At 51.3% G+C, this 24,832-nt stretch overlaps 1 protein-coding gene across 3 annotated transcripts in view; it reads right to left on the bottom strand.

The window, feature by feature from the left end:
* The window catches only part of Arsg (arylsulfatase G), a 116,907-nt gene that overhangs the window by 42,325 nt on the left and 49,750 nt on the right, over positions 1–24,832 (bottom strand). For all 3 annotated transcript variants that reach the window (XM_071603511.1, XM_027946319.3, XM_071603512.1), the window contains exons 3-6: positions 8,345–8,532; positions 5,263–5,310; positions 3,012–3,123; positions 382–519 (exon numbers count right to left, since the gene is read on the bottom strand). In XM_071603511.1, coding sequence (XP_071459612.1) covers positions 382–519; positions 3,012–3,123; positions 5,263–5,310; positions 8,345–8,532 — 486 coding nt within the window. The remainder of the gene's footprint in view (positions 1–381; positions 520–3,011; positions 3,124–5,262; positions 5,311–8,344; positions 8,533–24,832) is intronic.

The raw sequence follows: 24,832 nt of genomic DNA, 5'->3' as shown, positions 1-24,832 counted from the left end.
AGCAACAGGAAACTAATACACCTCACTAACTGACGAATTCAACAAATGTGCCCAAAATGGAGGAGGAGGCCCTACCCTCCTCCAGAAGGAGCCTCCAGTCTGGTAAAGAAAGACAGAAAAATCCTGACTGTGGGACATGAGCAAAGCCAGACGTGAGAACTCCCAGAAACATGCTAGAAACATCAGTGAGGAACTTCTAACCAGGACGAGAGGTTCCAGGGGGATAGTCTTCCCGTTTTACCTACAGGAGACATGCATGCATCCTTCTTTATTGGGCTACACCACAAAACTGCCATGGCCTTGGTGGGGCTGAGGTCAGGGCACACAGTGCATGCAGGGGTGGGCAGGGACGGGCCAGCACCGGGGAGGTGGGCTCCTCACCTTGCCTGCTGGATGAACTGGGTCGCCTTCTCGGCGTACTTCCGCGCGAGGCCGCTCAGGTTCACGGGCTGTTCCACGATGTTGAGGTTCTCGTAGAGAGGAAGGGCGATGTCCGGGTAGCAGTCCCTTTCAAGGTTCCTGTGTGGAGGCCACAGACAGGGAAGTCTTCATTTCCCCGACTTCAGGAGCCACAGAGGAGCCTGAAAGGTTTTACTGCAACGACTGCACCCACAACACCGCACAGGCTGGCTGCAAGTGATTTTGCCAGTCAGCCATCTCCCCCAGGTGTAAAACCAACAGAGAGCACTATCCCCCATTCCCTTGGAATAGATCTCTGTGTTCTTGGAAAGGCTGGCCAGACTCGGGGACGCCGACACGCTTACCAGCAGGGAATGTTACTGCTCCCGTTTTTCAGGGAGATCCACTGAGGTCTGACCAGGGCAGCTTATTTCAATCAGAGTCCCAGAGCCAATGAGCAGCCCCCTGTCCGGCTTTCTCCACTAACTCTGTGTAGCCGGGCGACATCTGGTATGCCCCAAGTCCATGGTCAGGAATTCCCGGGACACCAGGTGTCAGGACAGGAGGGGATATAAGAAGGGCTGGGCAATTTTAATTCTGAACCATGTCTGAAGAATCTGGAGAAAGTTTAACAAATGAGGGAAAAGGGGGCAGAGGAGCCCAATAGATAACAACTCCCTGGAATAGCAAATTCTGCCCTGGGTTCTCGAGACTAAATGCTCCCACAGCGAGCCTCATGGTCATGACCTGAGGTTGCCGGTGTCTCCTTACTGAAGCGCCCCAGGAGCAGGAAAGGAGGTAACAGATGCTTTGCACAGGAATTTAGGAAATACTCAAGTCCTCTGCCCCGATCCCCTCAGAGAACGAGGGGGAAGATGAGAAGCATGGAGAAGAAAGGGGCTCGGGGAATGCAGTGTTAGAGGCCTAGAAGTAGCCCAGACAGAAACTTGTGAAGAATTTGAAACTCCCTATTCTGCCTATGTGAATGCAAACCCCGTTAGAGAGGCTCAGGAGGTGAGGCCAGACCGAGCACAGTTTTTTTTTTTACTGCTGGGTGTTGTCATGCTAATTCCATTTTGGGGTTGAATTTTTCAGCTGTTTGTTATCTGTTACGACTCCACCATCATTTACATCTGGGGGGGTGCGCAGTGTGATGGGGATGGAACCCAAGGGTGCTCTACCACTGAGCGATATCCCAGTCCTTTTTATTCTTTCACTTTGAGACAGGATCTCCCTAAGTTGCTGAGGCTGCGATCCTCCTGCCTCAGCCTCCAGGGTAGCTAGGATTCCCCAGGTGTGCGACCACACCTGGAAAATTTCTACATTTCTAACAAGCACCCAGATGAGATCCACAGTGCCGGTCCAACACCCGCCTTTGAGAACCACGCATGGAGGATGCAGGCCCTGAACTCACAGAGAACCAGACTAGAATCTTGATTCCTCTCTCTCCCCAGCTCTGTGAGGGCAGGGTGAACACCCACCTCACCCAGTGGTCATGTGGATCAGAGCTAAGCGGAAGGAATGTCTAGAATGTCACAATTCTCAACAAACAGCCATTATTATATTAACTGTTGTTACTAATGAACCAGCAGAGACTCACATACTCCAGTGGCCCAGACACTTGTGACCTAAGAAATTACCACAGAGCGACCTATGAACAAATGGAGCAAAGGGCATGTGCTGACGCCTTACCTGAGTACCGCTTAGGATCTGTTTTTCAGGGGGGTACTGGGGGTGAATACAGGGGTGCCTTCCCACTGAGCTACATCCCCAGCCCTTTCTATTTTTTGAGACTGGGTCTTGCTAGAGTTCTAAGATGCTGAGGCTGGCCTCTAACTTGAGATCCTCTTGCCTCAGCCTCCCAAGGCATGGGATTACAGGTGTGTGCCACCAAGCCCAACTAATTACCTTTCCCTGACCATAACTACATGGATGCTTATTGGAAAACATTTTGGAAACAAAAGAAGAAAGGAGAAATGAGACCCTTTAGCTGGACAACCAGAGTGAGCCCTTGTTAACGTGTTGGCACATCTCTTTGCAGTCGCTCTTGACAATATGGAGATAGAGGTGGTGAAGATCCTTCTGATAACTCGCCTCTTCCTTTTTCACCTACAGTTATATCATGAGCACTTTTTTAACTGAACATGTTTTTAAAACACCATTTAGGGTCTTCATGACATTCCGATGTCAGAATTCTGGCCAACTGCTCTGGGCGGAAAGAAGCTCAAAAGGATCTCTGTGTACTTTCTCTCCCTGCCACCCTCCCTCTCTCCTTATGTCCAATGTCTGGGCCAGGTGAATGGCCCAGGAGCAAAGCCAGGAGGCCGAGGAGGAGGGAGGCCCCACCTGTGTGAGACCTTGGCAGCAGAAGTCTCTCCCCATTGGAGCTAAACAATCCAAGGAACTTGGAAAATTCCATCAGAAATATTCTGTGTCTCTCCTCTTTGCATTCGAGTGCAAGCAATGCATTTCAGTCTGCCCTGGACACACACTCTGTCTTATTCGCTGTCTTACAAATCTCCTGTCTGCTTCTCCTGCTGACTCTGGATGGACCGCAGCCTTAGGCTTCCCCGTATTCTGAAGCCCACAGCCAGCGTGCTGGAGAGCATTACCTCGGGGAGCCGTTGCCCTGTGGACATGCTGGACAAGGAGGGTGGTCGTAGCCCGGGGCATCAGTACAGCCCATATCGTGGCTGTATGGAATCCCAAAGTAGTAGTCAAAACCTGGAACAGAAGCAACCAACCCGTTAGCACCCCAGCTCCGTTGCTTCTCTGTACGCCTGCCTTCTCACACCCAGGACAAGAATTTAATATCCCATGGTTTAATATTGCAGTGCTCTGGAGTATGTAATTAAAAGTGGATTTGATTAATATCCTTTTGAAGTATGCAAAGAAAAATCACTTTGCGAGGTTCAGCTATAAGACTACTTTTGCAAAACACCTTGTGATTCCAGCTAACCCAGGCTGGGAGGAACTGGAGAGAAATGAACTGTCTAACACTCATACTGAAATGACGGACACCTTCAGGTAAGTATTTGGTGAAAACCTACTAAGCACCTGACACGTAAAGAGGAAAAAACAAAATGAATCCTATCCTCAAGAGACTTTCCATCTAAAGGGGAAATAAGATGTGTAGCTTAAGCCCTGAGAGACGGGCAGGGGAGTCGGAAGAGGAAGTTGCTCCCCGACGCAGAGGCCGGGTTGGGACGGGGCAGGAGTCTCAAATGCTTCTTGAAGGATGGGCCTGGGAGGGCCGATGGGATCGGGGCTGGGGGGTGGTGTGCAGGGCAGGGAGAGAAGGATGTGGGAGACCTGAATGGCTTGTGTGGACATTTTATTCTGACATCCTCCCTTGAGAGAAGCTCAACCCTCTCTCCAAAGGGTAAAACCAGTGGCCAACCAGAATGCAATCACGGGGAGTTCCTCGGCTCTCTCTATTTCCTTAGAGGTGGACGGAACTCCAGTCTCAGGAAGACTATCACTCACCCGGGGTCTCCAACGCCAGGCCTGGAGAACAGGGAGGGCTGCCTTCCGCTTTCCTTCCGTCCCTCCAGGGGCCTCCCACCTGCCCAGATCACTTTTCCGACACTAACCAAGTCACCTCCAGTTCCCACGTCCTCACGCCCTGGTGGCTTTGCCTGGAATTCCCTGCTCTGCTCTCTCACAGGTGAAGCCGAGTCAGTCCTGCCCAGCCCAGTGCTGGGCAGTTTCCTAGGGAACCCCCAGTCCCCGGCAAGTCCCACCCGCCCCATCCTCCGTTCCTTCCCTAGTCCCAGAGCAGCACCCTGCAAGCTTCTCATAGGCGTGGGTGACCCGGGTCTTCCCCAGTGGCGCTGCACTCCTTGAATTTGGACGGTAGATCTTTGTTAACCCAGTAGGTGGTATACATTGAAGGACTAGTAAATGTTAGTTGTACCATTAAAAAAAAAAAAAAGGCAAGTTCCATGCTGACCTGGTTTGCGCAAATGTTTTGGATGCCTCACAGGTAAACAACACAACCCTGAAATGTTACTGCGTTTAATGTCAGGCTGAGCCGAGATCAGGGTCAGACAGTAAATATTTTAGGTTTTATGGACCAGATGGTCTCTGTTGTGGCTTCTCAGTTCTACTGTTTGAGCACAAAAGCCCCCGTAAAGAACCCGTGCACAGATAGTACCGCTGCTTTCGGTAAAAGTTTACTTGCAAAAACAGGGAGCTTTTTGGAGTCAGCCCATAGGTCTACTGGGACCCCTGGTCTAGACCATGGGTGTCCTCTGACCCCAGATTTGGGGAGAAGCCTGGCTGTGTACTGGGGCACTGACCCAAGAGACCACCAAGGACTTTGGGAAACCATTAATATCTTGGTGAATTGGTCACTGAGGGGATCCATCATTCGGCCAAGGATTTTCACAGAATCGGCTCTGGCCACTTCATCTTGACCTTCTTCCCCAAGGTCAAGGGGGAGAGGTCAGAAGGAAAGGGCAGCAGGAAGGAGCCAGAGGCAGTGACCCCTACAGGGACCTGCAGCCCCTGCTTCAGCAAACCCAGGGGACAATTTTTACTTCTTTCCAGAGCAGCCGTGTTGGGACCTCTCAGGTCTGATGTTCCCTGAGGTGCAAAGAGCCGGGAGACATGAAGATGGATGGGTGGATAATGGGGCACCAGATAGCAAGGAAGGGGGTCAGGAAGGTGCTGGCAAGAGAGCTGGGGGGCTATGGGGTAGCACTGGCACCCCAGATGCACCCAAGTGGCCTTGTGAACAAAGGTGTCCTGACCTAGGCTGAATGACCCCAAGGACGGGATGCGTGGAGCGAGCAAGGCCTCTTCACCCAGACAGCCTCATTTTCTGTTTCCCAAGTAATGACTCCCCCCAGCAATTCTTACCACGGAAGTTGGGGTGATAAGAGCCATGATGCCCAAGATGCCATTTGCCTGTTGATAAACAAAACAGAGATGTTCAGAGGGACTCCTGCAGACCCCAGGCCCTCAGAGGGGCTGACCACACACTCGGACCTCCATTGGCCCTGCCCTTCACTGAGGAGCAAAGACAGCCTGCCAACGTGCACGAGACCCAAGCTTGCTTTCTGGGACCAGACCCAGGGGAGCCTGCGGGGTCACAGCAAGCAACGGTGACCACAAGGCAGGAAAGCCTTAGGGAAAGCGGGAGACAGGCCACCCCCCAGAGCCCAGGGCACAGCCATCTGAGCCGACGCCCTACAGACACAGCCGCTTCAGAGCCGCCCTCTGCTGCAGCCTCCCATGCTGGGGCCAGGCCAAGGCACAGGGTGGCCCAGGAAGCAGGTGCACTGTGCCACATAGTCTCAGAAATGTCCAGAGGAGCTGGACAACTTCCTCTCTCACCACATCAGCAGCCAGTAGCGGCAGGGAAGAGGCAGCCTCCGCAGCAGCTCAGGGCCGAGACACCTACCGGGCAGCAAATGAGAAACCTTGGCTCCCAGCTCTGTAAGTGTGTTTGTTCTAGGAGGATAATTGGGCAAGGGGCAGCCGATCCTGACAATGTCGGGGCCTCTGATCTGTTCCTTCCACTCTGGACTAGCCCCCTGGGAAATGCCCCCAAGGCAAGGGGGCAAAGAAACAGATGTGATACAAAGATCTAACAGTGGTGGCCATAAAGGACTCAGAGGAGGGGGAGAGTCACAGCAGCCAAGGAGTATGGCTAAGGGATTTATCTAACGTGGCCTCAGTGAATACTACCCAGCTATCTTTATTATGTTTTTGGTTTTTTTTCCCCTAGTACTGGGGATAAAACCCAGGAGCACTCTACCACCGAGCTACACTTCCAGCCCTATTTTTTTTGAGACAGGGTCTCATTAAATTACTGAGGCTGGCCTCGAACTTGTGATCCTCCTGCCTCCAGCCTCTGAAGTCACTGAAATTACAGGTGTGCGCACTGTGTCTGGATCCCCAAGTAGCTTTTAAAGACAAATGCACAAATAAAGAGTCTGTAAGAGTTCATTATAGAACTCCCTTCTTACAATTGCTCCATAGCAATTGGAAAAAAAAATTTTTTTTTTAACAAAAAACTGGGGAAAATGGGTTAAGCATTGTATGGGATGCTTGGATTAAACATTACATGGAAGTATAAAATTACATTAAAAATCTAAAAATTATTTTAAATGATAATAAATATGTAAAATTGAATCACACGGAAATATAAAATAACGTGGACAGGAAGGAAAATTAGGCCAAATATACAACCAGGCAAAATGATCGAGAGTGGAGGCGGAGTGTGAGACATGTAAAGGATCTCAGTATTCCTTGACAGGTTTTTAATTTTTCCTATAATTGTACTTTAATTCATGATTTCAACAAAGGGAGGGGCTTACATATCCTCTCTAGGTCACGGAGAGCGCAGTGATTTGGGGGTGGGGTGGCTAAATGGCAGGCTGTCCGCCTGTTGCTAACAGGCACAGTGGACATGGAGAAGCTGGGGGCCCCTGCAGGACACCGGCTCCCAAGACCGCAGCCCCTGCTGCAGCTCGGGCTGTTGGAGTCAGGCGGCCTGGGGACCAAACCCTCCTCAGCAGTGAGGCTGAAATGGATGCATGTAACTGTCTGGTAAGAACAGCCGGCCCCCAGCGGGAGCCCCACGCACCTCCTCTTGGGGTTGATGTCCTTAGCACAACTATACCTCAGGGTACAGGGAGGAGGGGACTGGGAAGGGAGAAGGTTGGACCTTAATTGGCCCTTCCTCCTACAACTGGGGCTTCTGGGACTTGCCCTTCTGGGACAACCAATGTCCTCCTCCAGTTGGAGGCCTGTGAAAGGAGGTGGGACTCTCTAGCCCAGAGGAGCTGCCATTGCCAGAGGCGGCAGGCCCTGCTCCGTACAGCAACCTCCTGCAGGTTACCCGGGAGCTCCAGGGCCCACTCCCTGGGACCCCGGCAGTCCCCATGGTTGATGGCACAGCCTCCTGTGCCACTCCTCTGTGGAGGAGGGAGCCAGGGATCCACTGGACCCGGGTCCTTGTGGGTAACAAGCAGCAGCAGCCTGACGTGCTGCGGGTCTGCTGGGCCGTCCTGGCCTCTGCAGGGAGACTGGACAGGAAGCAAGACGCTGGAGGAGGTGGCCAGGCCACATGGAGTGGGCCTTTTCCAGTCTGAGGCTGGTTCTTTTGCTACCCAACAGGGAAATGATCATCTCAAAGGCCTGCTCTGGCTCTGATGCAAAGAAACCCCCAGGAGGCACAGGCAGGAGGAGGATCACCGTTTGAGAATCAGCCTCAGCCACTTGACTGTGTCTCAAAATGAAAAATAAAAAGGGCTGGGGACGCGGCTCAGGGGTTAGGCACCCCTGGGTTCAATCCCTGGTACACACAAAAAAATAAAGAAAGACAAGACAAGACAAGCCTCTCCCAGGCCCCAGCTCCTAATAAATGCTGAGTAAGAGGCGCCTAAAAATGTCCTAAAGGAAAGGAAGCGCTGGGACCACAAGGCCAGCACTGCCCAGGCGGCCTCCTAGCCTGCGGTCCGTCCCCACTCATCCTGCCCCGGACAGAACCCTGCCCAAGGCCAAGGCCATCCCAGAATCCTGCCCAGTTTCCACCTCCCAGCACCTGGAGGCCAGGTGACCAGCTGGGGCCAGCAAGACTTCAGCGCAGTTCTTCGGGCCGAGAAAGATCTGCTCTCGTGGTAAAAGTGGGCAGCGAGGCTGGCACCACCTCCCCTCTCCCGTCCCCTCCCTGGGCCAAGGGGCTGAGGCTTCCAGGAGGGGGACAACAGGAGCCAGACGCTAGGGGTGGCAGAGCGAAGGTGCGGGCGCCCCTGCCCCGAGTGGCCAAGCTAACGAGGGCAGCCGCTCACCCCCAAGTTCCTCCTAGGGGTGGAGGACAGATCCCTGCCCGCTTCACTCCACCCAGGGGACCTTTCAGCCACCCTCAGCTGCAAGCAGAAAGCGGACGTGGGCAGAGCCACCGGGGCCAGGCGGCGACACGCGTGCCCGGTACCTATCATCCCGGTGACGTAGCCGGCCGGCCGCAGCACCTCCGCCAAGGTGGTCTCGTTGAGCGGGAGTCCCCCCGCAGAGGTGACCGCGAAGTTGTGCGTGACTCCATTGCGCAGGCCCAGGCGGCCGGTGAGCAGGGAGGCCCGGGAGGGCGAGCAGGTGGAGGCGGCTGCGTGGAAGTCCACAAACCTGCGGAGAAACGAAGGCAATCAGGACCCGCCGGCGAATCAGGTGGGGGGAAGAGGCCATCTCAATTTCAGGAGTCGAGGGCTGCGGAAAAGTTTAAAGACCACCCAGTCATGGAGCAGGGAAGGACAGGAAGCCCAGAGGGGTAAGGCCACTCGTCCCAGGTCACACAGCTAAGGCCAATCTGTTTAACTCAACCTATTCAGTCCATCCTCTTTCTTTATAAATTCTATGTTTCACAGCCACCTACTCACTAAACCCAAAAATCAATACTAGATGCTCTTTAAGGTCACTCCCACTTAGAGGCAGACCTGCAAATAATTTGAGTTGCCTGCTGTGCACATTCCCGGCTGAAGTGAAGCAAGGTGACCCGAAACCCTCTTAGTTCAGCTCAGGCTGTAAACAAGCATCCTGTTCTATTGAGGGCCACCGTTTCTGCATGTTTGTGCATTTTGTTGGTAATTTCCATGATGCAAAATGTCACTCACCGGCAGCACTCAGGTGCTGTCTCGGGTTCCTAAGCCTCACATGTTTCTGCCATGTGTCTGACAGAAAACGGGCCCTTTAGGGAAGCTTTGTTGGGGAATGAGCTGTAACGCTATCACCTGGGGGTTCAATGTGAATCAAAAATGTATGCATTAGGGCTGGGGGCATAGCTCAGTTGGTAGAGTGCTTGCCTACCTGCACGAGGCCCTGGGTTCAATCCCCAGCACCACAAAAGAAAAAAAAAAAAGCGAATGCATTAAATAAGGTGTCTCTACGCAGAAACACACATAAAACCCGGTTACGCCCTGAACCACTAGGGACATGCGGGCAGACACACAGGCGAGCCGGGACTCGGCATTCTCTAACTGGGAGTTCACTGTGACTTGGCAGATCGCAGCCACTGCCAACAACAAGAACTGTCCAGCCCTGCTTCAGACACTGTGGAGGAACACAGAAGAACTCTGGCCCTTGCCCGGCCCTAAGGAACACGCAGTCTCCTTGGCATTAGGGAACCACGTCTATTGACCCGCAGCTCCAGACGGGCTCCGTGATCACAGGACACGTTGCTGGCACAGGAAAAAAGATTTACTCGTTAAACCAGCAAGACTCAGAAGACGGGGGACTCACGCTGGGAAAGACCATCTTAACACGAGTCTTGAGCTCCTTGTATCTTTAGGGGTCAGTGACTGATGACAGCCGATGGCTGGTCACCTGGTGACTGGCATCAGCCTGGAAGAGGGATTAGGAAGGGCCAGTCCACCAACCCGAGCTGCTGCTACAGATGACCGACAGCAGCAGTGGCTCCGGAGGCAAAGGCATTTGGTAGCAAGGATCAACAGGAGTGCAGAGGCGATGCCCGAGAGTCTGTAGTCAGGACACCCCGAAGGGCAAGGGACAGTGGGAGATGGGGCAGGGATGTCCAGGGACTGAGACGGTGGAAAGAACACGGCGAAACTTCAAGGGCTAGACATGGCTCCAGAGAGGAGGTGGGATGTGGACTGGCTGGTAAGAAACGGAGCTCCTACGAACCCCTCGAAAACCAAAAGCACAGCATCCCCAGGGGAGGGAAGCAGGATGCTCTTATCTTTCGAAAAGAAAACACTGGAAGATAAACCAGAGGCTAATTAAAAAAAAAAAAAAAAAAAGTGGCTTCCCATAGATGGGCAGGAGAAATGGCCTGGGCGGGGAGAAAGGTGAGAGGACGATGCTCTGGCTGTGCTGTTGGGTAGTGGGACGGTTACACAGTATCCAGGTTTGATATGTTGAAATGTAAAGCCGGGCACATGGCGCACACCTGAGATCACAGCAGCTCGGGAGGCTGAGGCAGGAGGATCATGAGTTCAGAGCCAGCCTCAGCAACAGTGAGGCACAAAGCAACTCAGGGAGACCCTGTCTCTAAATAAAATACAGAATAGGGCCGGGGGTGTGGCTCAGTGGTTGAATGCACCTGATTTTAATCCGTGAGGACCCACCCCCCCCCAAAAAAAGTAAAAGTAAATCACAAAGGAAAAATAAGAAGATCCTGTAATAAACAAACTGAAACAAATGAGTCCTACTATGTAACACATTGCTAATAAGACTGCCCAGAGGGCCAGGCATGGTGGCACATGCCTGTAATCCCAGAGACTCAGGAGGCTGAGGCAGGAGGATCCCAAGTTCAAGGTCAGCCTCAGCAACTTGGCAGGACCCTGTCTCAAAATATGAAATAAAAAGGCCTGGGGATGTGGCTCGGTGATTAAGCATCCCTGGGTACAATCTCCAGTACCCCCCACCTCCAAAAAGACTACCAAAGGAAAGAATTGTTTAAAGTGATCTTAGCACATGTTTAGTCTATATACATACACCTAAGGACATAAGTTTTTAAAATTCCAAGAAAATCTTAAACCTCACTCGGTTGCTGTATCATCAGTAGAAATAATGGGATTTTAAAACTGTTTCAGTTATATAGTAATGCAAATAAGCTATTTATTTATTTTAATCATTTGTGGTACAGGGGATGGAACCCAGGGCACTTTACCACTGAGCTACATCCTCAGACCTTTTAATTTCTTATTTTGAGACAGGGTCTCACTAAGTTGCCGAGGCCAGCCTTGAACTTGGCAATCCTGCTTCAGCCTCCAGTTAGCTGGAATCACAGGTGTGCGCCACCACACCTGGCACCTGGCAGCAATTAAGAAATTATATAAACGTTTCTAACAGGAGCCAAGGTTTTTAGTGTAATCAAAGGTAAAAGAAGATACCATAAAAAGGGGGAAGAAACCCTATAATGTAAAAATGTCATTTTGAACTGATGATTTTTAAAAGCGTCTATTTCCTAGCCATACATTAATATCCAGTAGCCATCAACACACCTACACACTGCGCTGTTCTCAACACCATCCCACCATAAAAATAATCCAATTTATGTGGAGAAATATTTAATGCCAGCTTTGGGGAAGGGAAACACCAGGGAGTCTGGACCTAGCAGCCAGCTCGCAGGACTCCTGCTGGCTAAATCTGGGGCAATCTGGGCACCAGAAGAATAATTATTATAAGCGATGAATGGATAAAAATCCTAAGTTCACATTGACACTGAAAAGAAATCACTTGTCCTGGTAGAAGAACCCACGATCCTAACTTCCCACCCTAAAACTTCATAATTGAAGGGACAGAATGAGGCATTGAGGCTGACCGTCTGCAATGACCCTCGGCCATCCCTGGGTGACAGGGAGAGGCCCTCCTTCACGGAAGAACAGCAGCCAGTCACAGGGAGGGACGCACGCTTGGCAAGACACCATTTTTGCAAAAATCTCCCCCATAGAATAATTGACAACTGGTGGCTGCCGGTGTTCACACTGTCACACCATGTCACCCTCGGGTCACTTATAAATTGGACAGAGCTGGCAATTACCTCCTTACAAAGTGATTAGATTCAGAGGCACTAATAACGGGCCCCCTGACCTTGTATGTCTCCTGATGGGATGCATTAGGAAGTTTATAAGATCAAGGCTTTCTTGCCAAAAACAATTAAACTGAATCTAATCAAAATGCTGGACCTAATTTCCAGGTTACAGGAAATACAGATAATAGAACAAATTAAATGACACCACAAGGAAGTCACTGAACAAAATTGGCACCTAGGCATCTCTACAAGACAACTAGTCTAGTCTCTTCCAAAAGTTGGTGTTGCTGGGTACACTGGTACACGCCAGTAATCCCAGAGATGTGGGAGGCTAAGGCAGGAGGGTCGCAAGTTTGAGGCCAGCCTCAGCAATTTAGTGAGCTCCTGTCTCACAATAAAATAAATAGGGCTGGGAAGTGTAGTTCAGTAACGGAGTGCTTCCCTAACATGCACAAGGCCCTGGGCTTGGTCCCCAGCAGCTCTCTCCCTCCCTCCCCACCCCACCCTCTCTTACACACACACACACACACACACACACACACACACACACACAGTCTTGGGAAAAAAGGGATTGGAGGTGAGTAATATTCTATGTTAAAGGAAACTAAGAGACTAAACCAAATAAGCACATGATACTTAACTGGATCTCACTTCAAATAAACCAACAACACATTTGGGAGATAATTAAATAAGTGCTAATGTGGACTGATATGAGAGAATTATTATTAACTCGAGGATAATAATGGTATTATGGGCATGTGTAAGAATGTTCTTGTTCCTTCTTTTTTGGTATCGGAGACTGAACCCAGGGGTGCTCAACCACTAAACTACATCCCCAGCCCTTTTAAAAATTCATTTTGAGACAGGGTCTTGCAAATTGTCCTGGCCGGCCTTGAACTTGGGATCCTCCTGCCTTGGCCTCTAGAAGAGTTGGGGTCACAGGAGTGTGTCCCTGCGCCCAGGCCAGGATGCTCTTATTCTTAAGCGATGCATGTTACAGAGTTTGTAATGAAGGGCCATGGTGTTTGCCTCCTTCAAGTGATTCAGAGGGGAAAAAAAATACCTAATTCATAGTTAACTATAAGCAGAAACAGCAAAACGTTAACCATGGATGACTATGCTGGTATTTATTTTACTATTCTTTTGGTTTTTCTTTATGTTTGAAATTTGTAACATTAAAAGGTTTTTTCAAGTTATGGAGACCCAGAATCCAGAAGGCCCGGGGCCATGACGGGGCGAGCTGGGCCTGCAGGGCAGGGGGAAGTGGCTGGAAACGCGGCGAGTCTCCCAAATCCTCAACACGTGTAGGAGCTTGGCAGCAAGTTCACCACCTCACGGGGCAGAAGGGAGGCGCAGGTCTCGGGATGAGGCGCAGGAGGCTGAAACCCGGCATCCCCGACTCTCTCCACGGGGCTTCACCTATGCAAGCTCTCTGGTCCCCAGGACCCCTGTAAGGTAAACTCCTACGAGTCTCTAACATTCGCACACCCCTTAAAGATGCCCCAGTCTGGTTAAGGCAAGAAGGACCCCAGGGCCCCTGCCCTTCACCATGACCTTCACATCTGCAGAGGATGACCCAGAGGGCCGTGAGGTCTCCAGGCCAGCAGAGCGGATTCCTGCTTTTATGCTTTCTCTCTTTTCTTTCATTAAAAAAAAAAAAAAAAAAAACATGCAAACCTAGAGATCATAAAGCAAAGCCATTTTTAAAATCTTATAGAACAATTACTATGTGACCCAGGAATTCGATTCCTAGGAATTACCCTTAAAAGAATCAAAATCAGGTTCTCTAACAAATCTTAATACACAGCAGTGCTACTGACAATAGCCAAAAGGTAAGAACACAAATGCCCATCCATATGTGGATGGATATAAACAGATGTGATCTGTCCATACAGTGAAATATTACTCAGCAATAAAAAAAGGAATGAAGTAGTGATCTGTGTGACCACGTAAATGAACCTAGAAAACACTATGATGGGGGCTGGGGGTATAGGTCAATGGTAAAGTGCTTGCCTAGTCTATGCAGGGCCTGGGTTCAAACCCCAGCACTGTGACACACACACACACACACACTCTCTCTCTCTCTCTCTCTCTCTCTCTCACATGGGTGAAGGAAACCAGACATGAAATGCCATGCATTGTATAACTCTAATTATATGAAATATCCAGAATAGGTCATTCAGTGAGACAGAAAGCAGACTAGTGGGTGCTAGGAGCTGGGTAGAGGAAAGTGGCTGGGAGGTGACTGTGAGGATGTGGGGGTTTATTTTGGGGTGATGAGAATGTGCTGAGGCTGAACAGAAGTGGTTATTACACAACATTATGAAGGTATCGAAGGTCACCGAGTTGCTAATGATTTTAACAGCTTAAAATGGCTAATTTCGTGTTATATAAGTAACATTTTGTTTAAAAACAGACTAAAAGGAAAACACCCAAAGAGAACCTCTCCGGAGGCCCATTAAGGTCTCAGATGAAAAAGCTGCTTATTTATAACCAAGGGGGTCATTTGTCATTTCATTCATTTATTCCAAAAAACAGGGACGGAGCAGCGATAGCGAGGAGGGGCGACCCGTGCCGCACAGAAGCAGCGCTCCGCCCCCCCCCAGTCATGCTCCCTGCGGCACATCCAGGCTGTAATTATTTGCTTTTATGTTTAGGGCAGATTTGAAAAGGCCACACATTCTCCCTTTGAGAGGTGGGGGTCTGTGTCCCCTCCCCTTGAATATGGACAAGTTCTGTGACTGCTTTGGCTGGTAGATTAACATGGGAGTAAATGACATGGTGTTGGTCTTACAAAACTGGTAGCTTCTACTTCCTCTTTTTTTGGTACCAGGAATTGAACCCAGGGGCTCTTCACCCCTGAGCCACATCCCCAACTCTTGTTTATTATTTTTTTTTTTTTATTTTGTGGGTCTGGCTAAGTTGATTAGGGCCTCGCTCAATTGCTGAGGCTGGCTTTGAACTTGCAATCCTCCCACCTCCGCCTCCTGAGCTGCTGGGATGACAGGTGCGCCCCACCGCACCCAGCCACTGTCCTCTCTGGAAACAGTCTGTGAGCCACCCGATAAGAAGTGGGAGTGGCCAGGCACGGTGGCCACGGCAGCTACTCGGGAGGCTGAGGCAGGAGGACCACAAGTTTAAGACCAACCTGGGCAGATCAGCGAGACACTGTCTCAAAATGAAAAAAAAAAAGACACGGGGGTGGGGTGGGTGGGGGTGGCGTATGGCCCAGGCACTCAGCACTCCTGGGCTCAAGTGTGACCTGGTGATAGAACAAACCTGGGTTCAATCCCTAGTAGAGCAAAAAATAATAATAATAATAACAAAAAAAGAAGTGGAACTCCCCTGAGGCCTCCGTGCTGAGAGGACACCTGCAGGTGCTTCGTCATGTGACCCTAGAGGATGCCGCTGCCATGGAGATGACAGCCAGGCCACTTCACATCTCCCAGCCTGACCACTGCTTGCTGAATCCCTCGAGCCACGCAGACGACTCGTGTGGAAAGGACGACTGCCCAACCAGAGGGGCCTGGATTCCGACCACAGAATCCCAGCTCTGAGAACACGGCTGTTACCGCAGCTAAGTGTGGGGACAGTTTGTCAGTCAGCAAAAGGGCGTCCGGCTCTCACCGGGTGGTGCTCGGTCCAGGCCTACGTCCCCACACAGCACAGAACAGGGGCTGTCAAATGTGGGCTGACCGGGTGACACCGACGTCACCTTCTCTGCTGCTGTGGAACACGGCAAGTCTTGCCACAGAGACCCAGGCCTCGGCCCCAGACGCCGTCAGGTCCGCCAGACCACTCACCAAGCCAGTCTCCCTCCTGGGCCCGTCACTCCCAGGTTTCTGGGGAATCTGTAAATCTCAGAGTGCCTATAAAGTCCCCCACTAATTAAAATTATGCTGGACACTATTTATTAGCCCAGCAAAAAAAAAAAAAAAAAAAAAATACATTAAGCAAAGAGAAATAGGATATTTTAAGAAACGTGTCATTTAGAGGACTTTTAATATTGTATTAATATTGATCAGATAATGGAGACTATGTCAGCCCAAAGATCCTAAGAATGACCAGACCTTAAACTCATGCCCACACACCTCCCCATGCCTACCCCTCACTGTTTCCTTTAAAAGCGGAACCGGGAATCCCAAAAGCCTACCTCCCCCACCACCACCCTCTTTCTCTCTCTCTCTCTCTCTCTTTCTCTCTCTCTCCATTCTCTGCATTCTGCTGGGCATGGTGACTCCCACCTGTAATCCCAGCAACTCAGGAGGCTGAGGCAGGAGGATCACCAAGTTTAAGGCCAGCCTCAGCAAGTTAGGGAGACCTTATCTCAAAATAAAAAGTAAAAGGGTTGGGGATGTGGCTCAGCGGTAAAGTACTGTGCTGGGCTCAAGCCTCAGTGCCAAAAAGAGAGAGCGAGAGAGAGCGAGCGCCCGCGTGCCCCCTTGAATTTGATCTGCTTTCCTAAATCAATCTGTATCTCTGACTGATGGGTGCTGAAGCTCTTCCCTCTCATGTTCACCAAGGACCCCACTTGTCCTTGGTCTCCCCCCAGTTCCCCAGCCCCCCATCAGAGAACTCCTCAGACCATCTTGTGGTGACATCTCTTCTCCAGTGACACCCTGACACCATTTTTCAAGGTGACAAACAGCAAAGAAGGGCCATCCTCCTGGTACACGGAAATCACGCTGAGATCCCAGCCCTGCGCTTCTGGAAGCCGGCCCGGCCCCTGAAGCCACACTCCTGGAGGCGGCCAGGCGGTGCCTCCATCTGACAGAATGGGGACAGGGAGGGCGTCTGGGCCGCGGAGCACCACCAGGTTTGCAGGAGCCGAGTGAGGGCCACTCCGGAGCCCAGGGAGCCACGGGCTCCCAGCTCCAGCAACACCCCGCTGCCCGCCGGCACCTCCCTCCTGGCCCTGAGTCTGGAGGCTTGCAAGGACCCCGTCCCGTGTTTCTTCTCTGAATCTCCAGGTGCCTGAGGTGACCTTCCCGGGCACAGGTTTCTTTAAAGCATCTGGGGCCACAGGGACCAAACCCCTGGGGCCAGATCCTGGGCCCTGGATTGTGTCCTAGACAGACAGCAGCTCTCCTTAGCTTCCAGCCCCGGCTCCGCCCACGGCTCCACCCGCTCTTCCGTCCCCTCATGTCTATTCCGTGCCCCTCGAGGCTATAGCACGAGGACCCTCCTCGCTCACACTCCCAGTGGTCCTTCTGCTAATCCTCATCACTCTCGGCTGATGCTGATGGAACCCTTCCTGCACCCCAGGTCTCCTCCGGGCACTTCACATAGGTTAAGCCATGTGCATCTGTCGCCCTTGGACTCGTTCCCGTTAGGATCTGTAGTTCTGAGGGACCGCCAAGCTCCCGGGAACCACCACTTTACCCACCGCAGCAGCACAACATGCAGGACCCGGGACCAGATGAAAACCAGGACCCCGTATTGGAACATCCCTGAGCATTTCAACACGGCCACAGCACAGTAGAAAACCAGGCAGGGTCCCTCTAAGTGCAGCTCTCTGCACACTGCCTCGGCCGCGGGCTCATAAAGATGGCCCTGCACAATGGTGTCAGCCAGGACCCAGCCAGGACTTCCCAGAGCCAGGGAGTAGGTCCTGCAGCCCCAGACATCACCCCCACGTGGCATGTGGCAGCTTCCTTGGCCAGCCAGTAAGTGTGTCTTCTCCTCTTTACCCGCTTCTGCACACCTGTTCCTGCTTTGGCAAGCTTCCCGTCTCAGGAGACAACACCAGATCCCACCCAGTTCCTCAAGTCCAAGTGTGATCTGTCCTTCCCTCTCCCCCGTCCCTCCCCACAGCCAAACTGTTAGCATGTCCCATCGACTCCACTTCCAAATGACCCTCTGCTCTCCACCTACCTACGAATACGAATGTCCTAACCCAAGCTGCGACTTCCACCTCCACTCTGTCTTCCCAGGGCCACCACGCACACCGTGGTCTGGCGCGGGGCCAGCTCTCCTGGCCCCCGATTTTCCATGGAGCAGCCAAAGCGATCTTTATAAATGCCAGCAGCTAGCATTAGCCCTGGCTGGAAAGCCTCTAATGAGTCCTCACTGCAATCAAAGTGAGTCCAAAGTTATTTCCATGGTCATAGGACCTTCCATCAGAACTTCTCAGCCAGGGAACCAGGGCATCAGAGAGGCCCCCACGGGGCACGGGTTTTATGGGATAGTGTTCCTCTCAGCACCGGGCAACCAGGTGGGGCCCAGAGCGACCAGGGGGTGCCAGGGCTGTCCTAGACCGGCTCTGGCTCCAGGGAAAGCAGTCCCCTCTGCACATAGTATGGGAGCCCCGGGAGTGGGGACCAGACAGCCCATCTGGAGCCCCAAGGTGGGCCACCTTCACACCAGGACACTCGATGGAAGTCCTTGAAAAGGGGCACAAATGTCACCGATTTCCATGTCTGACATGACAACAGGAAAGTGGAGACCTGCCACCCCAAGGCTCTGGACCCCGTCTGACGTCAACCTCACGTTCCCAAAGCTCTTTCCCCTCCGCCCTCCGTCGCAGTGGCTCTTCCTACAACACCCCGACTCCTTCCTGCCTCGGGCTCCTCTCGTGTCCTGTCCAGACACTTTGCTCTGGTCTCCACGTGGCTGGCCCCTTCTTGTCCCCTGGGTCTCAGTCCACATTTCACCTCTTTGGAGAGGCTTCCCTGACCAGGTCACTCCCTGATCTGTGTTGTCCCTTGCCCTTGTCTTATCAGACCTTATCTTGTTCATAGACATATCTCCCTGCTGCATGCCCTGCCCCCTCGTCTAGCGGGGGGGGGGGGGTGTTAGGGTTAGTCCCTCCTCGGCCCTGGGGTTCGGTTCCAGACCCCCGGGAAAGCGGCTTCTCCAAGGGCAGCTGGAATCTGGCGCTCTACCCCGAGAGCTGGGCTGTCCAGGGCGGTGACGCCGGCCGGCTTACGTGGGTTCTCTGCCGACACCAGAGATGGTCTCTGCAGCAACAGGATGCGTGGACCCGAAGCCACCATCGGACACTCCTCCCCTGGCTGGTCTGTCTGCCGCCCCCAACACACACACACACAAACACGCACGCACGACTCCGTCACCTGGGAGGCTCGGGTTTAGTTCAGGCTGGGCAGTGGCAGGGAAGAAACCACGGCCCTCTCTGCCAGGGAGCCCACCCTCGGCTCAGTGTGAAGAGTGTGAAGTAAAAGGAGCCCCGGCAAAGGAGATAAAGAAAGTCCCAGAGGCAGAGGGATGGGAGGCCAGAGGCATGACGCACACGCCTGGGTTCAGACCTGAACCCACGCTGGTGCAAGACTCGACACAGCGGCCCCTCATTCACTTCATCCCAATGACGGTACTCGGGTCCACCTGGTCCTTGTCCAGATCACTCTCCCTAATCCATTCTAGCACTCCAGCCAGGCCAGTCAGCTCCCCTTCCCGTCCTCGGTGACTCATTCTTTTTGGTCACCGTGACCCACCATGCCCTGCCTTAACCTACCTTCTCAGCGTTCGGAGTCACTGCTGACCACGATAGGTTAGACCGTGTCCCTCAAAAAGATGCTCAAGTTCTATCCCCCAGAACTTTAGAACGTGACCTTATTTCAAAATAGGGTCATTGAGTGCAGCACGGTGGTCCATGCTTGCAATCCCAGCAACTTGGGAGGCTAAGGCAGGAGGATCACAAGTTCAAGGTCAACTGAGCAAGGCCGTCAGCAACTTAGCAAGACTCTGTCTCAAAATGAAAAAAAAAAAAATCATTTGAAGGTCTAGTAAGTTAGTGAGTCCTTGAAGAGGGGAGAGATTGGAGAAGGATACCGTGTGAAGACACAAGAGTCAGCAATCAAGATCATGAAGAGAGAGCCTACGGAATGGGAGAAAATCCCTACCACCTGCACCTCAGATAGGTGCAAGATTTATAAAGAACTCAAAAAACTTAACACCCCAAAACAAATGACCCAATCAACAAATGGGCAAAGGAACTGAACAGACAATTCACAGAGAAAGAAATACAATCATCAACAATTATATAAATAAAAATTCAACATCTCTAGCAATCGAGAAATGCAAATTAAAACGATACTGAGATTTCATCTCACTTCAGTCAGAATGGCAATTATCAAGAATACAAGTAACAATAAATATTGGCAAGGATGTAGAGAAAAAAGTACACTCATACATTGCTGGTAGGACTGCAAATAGGTACAACCACTCTGCAAAGCAGTATGGAGATTCCTCAGAAAACATGGAATGGAACCACCATTTGACCCAGTTATTCCACTCTTCGGCATATCCCCAGGGACTTAAAATCAGCATACTATAGTAACACGGCCACACGAATGTTCACAGCAGCTCAACTCTTGATAGCTAAGCTATGGAACCAACCTAGGTGTCCTTCAATAGATGAATGGATAAAGGAATTATGGTATACATACACAATGGAATATTACTCAGCCTTAAAGAAGAATAAAATTATGGCATTTGCCAGAAAATGGACAGAACTGGAGACTATCATGCTAAGTGAAATAAGCCAATCTCCAAAAACCAAGATTAAATATTCTCTCTGATACGCAGATGCTAACACACAATAAGAAGGGGAAGAACAGAAGTTCACTGTATTAAGCAAAGGGAATGAAGGGAAGGGAGGGGAGATGGGCACAGAAAAGATGGTAGAATGAATCAGACAGAACTTTGCCATGTTCATGTCTGAATATGCCACCAGTGAAACGCCACACCGTGTACAACCACAAGAATGGGAAGTTATAGTCCGTGTATGTATGAGATGTCAAAACCCACTGTCATGCATAACTAAAAAGAACAAATTAAAAAAAAAGAAAGAAAGAAAGAAAAGACACAAGAGTCAGGCAGAGGGAAGGAGTTCCGATGATTGGAATGATGCTGCCTCAAGCCACAAAATACCTGGGGCCACCAGAAACTGGAAGAAGAAAGGGACACTCCCTGAGCTTGGTAGGAGTGTGGCTCTGCTGCACCGGGGTCTTGAACTCTAGCCTCCAGTGTAGGGGAGGTCACTGTTTCGAGGCCACTCCATTGGAGTGCAGCAGCCCTGGGGAGCTAATACGGTGGAAGAGCCGCTCCGCCTGGGGGGCTCTTGCCCCTCCCCCACGCCCACGCGCCCTCCGGCTCAGCACCCTGCCTCTGCGGGCCTCAGCCCAGGATGCTCTGCCCTCTCCTTGCCCTTCCAGATTCCTCCTGGCCTCCAAAACCTACCACTGTCACAGAGTCCCCCCCTTGTCCCCACGGGTGGCCCCTCGCCTTTGATTTCTGCGATCCAGGACCCTTCTCTGAGTCTAATGCAGACACTCCTCGGAGCACAGACGTAAGCACCATCCTGGGTTCCTGATCCTTCGGTGGGACGGGTGGGGCTGCTGACGCCAACTCCCCGCCCTCCAGGCTGATCAGGAAGCACAACCTCCCACTTTTGGCAACCAGGTCCACACCCCAAGACCCAAACAGGGGTATTCAGAATCCAAACCCAGGGTCTGCCGAGTCAGAGAGTGAGGAACAGCCTTTTTTTGCCCCTCCAGCCAAAACGGTGTAGCCCCAAAGGGACCCTCATCTTCCCCAAAAAATGAGCACAGACTAAAAACTCTGGGACTGAGTTCCCAAAGTTCCCGAGCCTGTCTTGTCCCCCTTGCTGCTTACACTGGCCAAGCTGGGATTTTTGTCACTTACAACCAGAGTCCTGGCACTTGCCCTGGAGGTGAAGTCGGACAGGAGCCTGGGATGTGACCCTAAGTGGCTGAGCCCCTTCTCAGCTCACCCGCGGTTCAGCAGGGGAGGGTGTATTTTGGTGGATGAGATGCTAGGGAGCACACGGGCTCAAGACGGTCTGACAGGTGTGTGCACGTGCAGGGGAGGCGGAGACCTAAAGGACAAACAGGCACTCAGCTGCAGTCTTTCTTACAGCAGCGAAACGTCACCACTTATCAAACAGCGACCACCCTCAGCATCTTTCTGGGCCCCACTGGTGACGGAACCCAGGGCCTTGAACATGCTAGGCAAGTGCTCCACCTCCGAGCTTGTTCCCAGCCCACCCTGATCATCTTATGCATACAGTCTCGCCCTGCTGAAGAACGTTCACATGACAGCACTCCTATTTAAATGGCTAGTGATGCTGTGGCCATCTTGGCTAGGGTGAGGACACTCTATGATAGTCACGCAACAAGGAAATCACCTAACGCCCCATTTCTCAGCATGTATCTCTATTAAGGGATGCGTGAATGTATTTCTTCTAATTTGTAAAACAATCTGGCCGGGCATGGAGGCACAGGCCTGTAATCCCAGTGACTGGGGAGGTGGAGGCAGGAAGATCTCAAGTTCAAGGCCAGCCTGGGCAACTTAGTGAGACCCTTTCTCCAAATTAAAAGAAAAGGTAGGGGGTGGGGAGCCGAGGATGGAGGTCAGTGGTCAAGCACCCCTGAGCTCAATCCCCAGTGCCAAAAGAAAAGGAGGAGGAGGAGAAGAGGAAGAGGAAGAGGGGAAGGAGGGGAAGGAGAAGAAGAAGAAACCTTCTTAAAAAGTCATCCAAATTTGAGCTGGGGATGTGGCTCAAGTGGTAGCACACTCGCCTGGCATTCACAGGGCACTGGGATCAATCCTCAGCACCGCATAAAAATAAAATAAAGATGTTGTGTCCACCGAAAACTGAAAAAAAAAATTTTTAAATTATCTCTCTCTCTCTTCTCTCTCTAAAAAAAAAAAAAAAAAAGCCATCCGAATTCCCATTCTATAGACCAGGAAGCTGAGGCTGGTGTGACTGCAGCTGCATCTCACATCAAGGCCTGTCTGACCTCGAAGCTGTGCGGAGACTGGAGACCGCAAACAGATGACAGAGCTAGAACTGGAACCCAGGCCCAGCCAATCCAAACCCCCACACTCTCTCCAAGACAGAGCCGCCCACATAGGATGTCACATTAACTAGGTCATCGTGTTACGGGAGCCGGTCTTTGGCTGGGAGGCTCTGAGACTCATTCCTGCTGGTGCCAGCCCCTGACAGCCTGACTCACAGGCACACGAACCACGTGAAGCCTGAGAAAGACACAGGAATGCCATGCCCAACTGACTTCCCAGGACGACACCGGGGCAGGGTGTCAGCGTGGTCAACATGTTTTCTTCCTGAGCAAAAGTTAAACAGGAAGTCAGGGTCCACGGGTTGCCTTGGCAAGGCTGAAGTTCATTCATGCTGAGGCATTCAAGTGGACTGTGGAGAAGTTTTAGGCGGCCAAAGGGACTTTTGTCCACTGTGGATCGATTTCTGACCATGGGTCTGAGGTACTCAAAGGCTATATTTTTCCTTTTCTTTTCTTTTCTTTTTGTCATCCTGGCCCTGGGGATTGAACCAAGAGGTACATCACCACTAAGCCTCACTAAGTTGTTGAGGCTGGCCTTGAACTTGTGATCATCCTGCCTCGGGCTCCCAATCCATGGGATTAGAGGTGTGTGCCACCATACCTGGCCTCAAAGACTACTGACTGTCATTTCTTCTTGCTTGGTGCTATGGACTAAAGGTTTCATTCTCCAAAAATTCATATCTGGCAGCCCTAACCACCAATGTGGTAGCATTTGGAGGTGGGGCCTCTGGAAATTAATTAGATTTAGATGGGATCATGAAGGTGGAGCCTCTATGATGAATACCATCATTAAAAGAGAAAGAGAGGACTCAGTGGTAGAGCACAGGGGCAAGGCCCTGGGTTTGATCCCCAGCATCACAGAGAAAAAGGGGCGGGTGGGGGAGGTGGGAAGAGGAAGCCAGAGTGCTCTTGTCTCTGCCAAGAAGGTGGTGCAAGCCAGAAGAGAATGCTCACCACAACGCAACCAGGCTGACACTCTGATCCCTGATCCTGGATTTCCAGCCTCCAGAACCGTGAGAAATAAATATCTATTGTTTAAGCCCCCCAATCTGACCAGGCACAGTGGTGCATGCCTATAATCCCCATGATCTGGGAGGCTAAGGCAGAAAGATTGCAAGTTCCAGTCCAGCCTCAGCAACTTTGTGAGACCCTGTCTCAAAATTAAAAAAAAAAAGAAAAAGAAAAAGAAAAAGAAAGGCCTGGGACTGTTGCCCGGTGGTAAAGCACACCTCCTGGGTTCATTCCCTGGTAGCAAAGAGACAAATAAGCTGCCCAGGGTAAGATATTTGTTACAGCAGCCTGAGTTGACTGATACACCTGGGCAATGACAACCATAGCTTGCTGGAATCTTATCCCGGCTCCCCTGTTGTTAACTTCTGCCCTGGGGATCTCTCACATAGTAATGCCATCAACGTTGTCACGGTGGGAAGATGGAGCCTCGAGCTGCTTTGCAGACTATAAATTCTATAAGGATGGAGCTGAGGGCCCTGTCTGCAGCCCCAGGCAGGGAGTGGGGGTAGGCCTGCCCCTGCAATATCTGGTAAATGAGCAAACAAGGCTCCAAGAGAGAAACTCAGGTTGTTTAATTGGAAAAAATGTGTTGGCTCATTTTTCACATAATCACCTAAGCTGACGCAGTTTGGGCTTGATTTCTTCCCCGCGGTGTGTTAAAGTTCATAGCTTAACTCTCAGAAAAATCTTATTTCCTTTACTTCCAGGTCTTTGGAAAGCCTTGACATTACCCACTCACCAGCCTCCCCCCAAAATGTGCAGCCTTAAGAAATGAACTATAGCTGAGTGTGGCGGCCCACGCCTGTGATCCCAGTTATTTGGGGATGGAGACAGGAGGACCCCAAGTTTGAGGCCAGCCTGGGCAACTTTTAGTGAGACCCTGTCTCAAAATAAAATTTTAGGGTTGGGGTTGTAGCTCAGTGGCAAGCGCTCGCCTAGCACGTGTAGGCGCTGGGATCAATCCTCAGCAACACATAAAATAAATAAATAAATAAATAAAGTTATTATACATCTAAAACACTAAAAATTTTTTTAAAAAGATAATACGTAAAATAAGATTTTAAAGGGTCTCAAGATGTGGCTC

The sequence above is a fragment of the Marmota flaviventris genome, chromosome 17 (assembly GCF_047511675.1).
Source record: "Marmota flaviventris isolate mMarFla1 chromosome 17, mMarFla1.hap1, whole genome shotgun sequence".
In the NCBI taxonomy this organism is placed as follows: domain Eukaryota; kingdom Metazoa; phylum Chordata; class Mammalia; order Rodentia; family Sciuridae; genus Marmota; species Marmota flaviventris.
The sequence above is the reverse complement of the archived record's forward strand: the minus strand, read 5'-3'. Positions and strand labels throughout refer to the sequence as shown.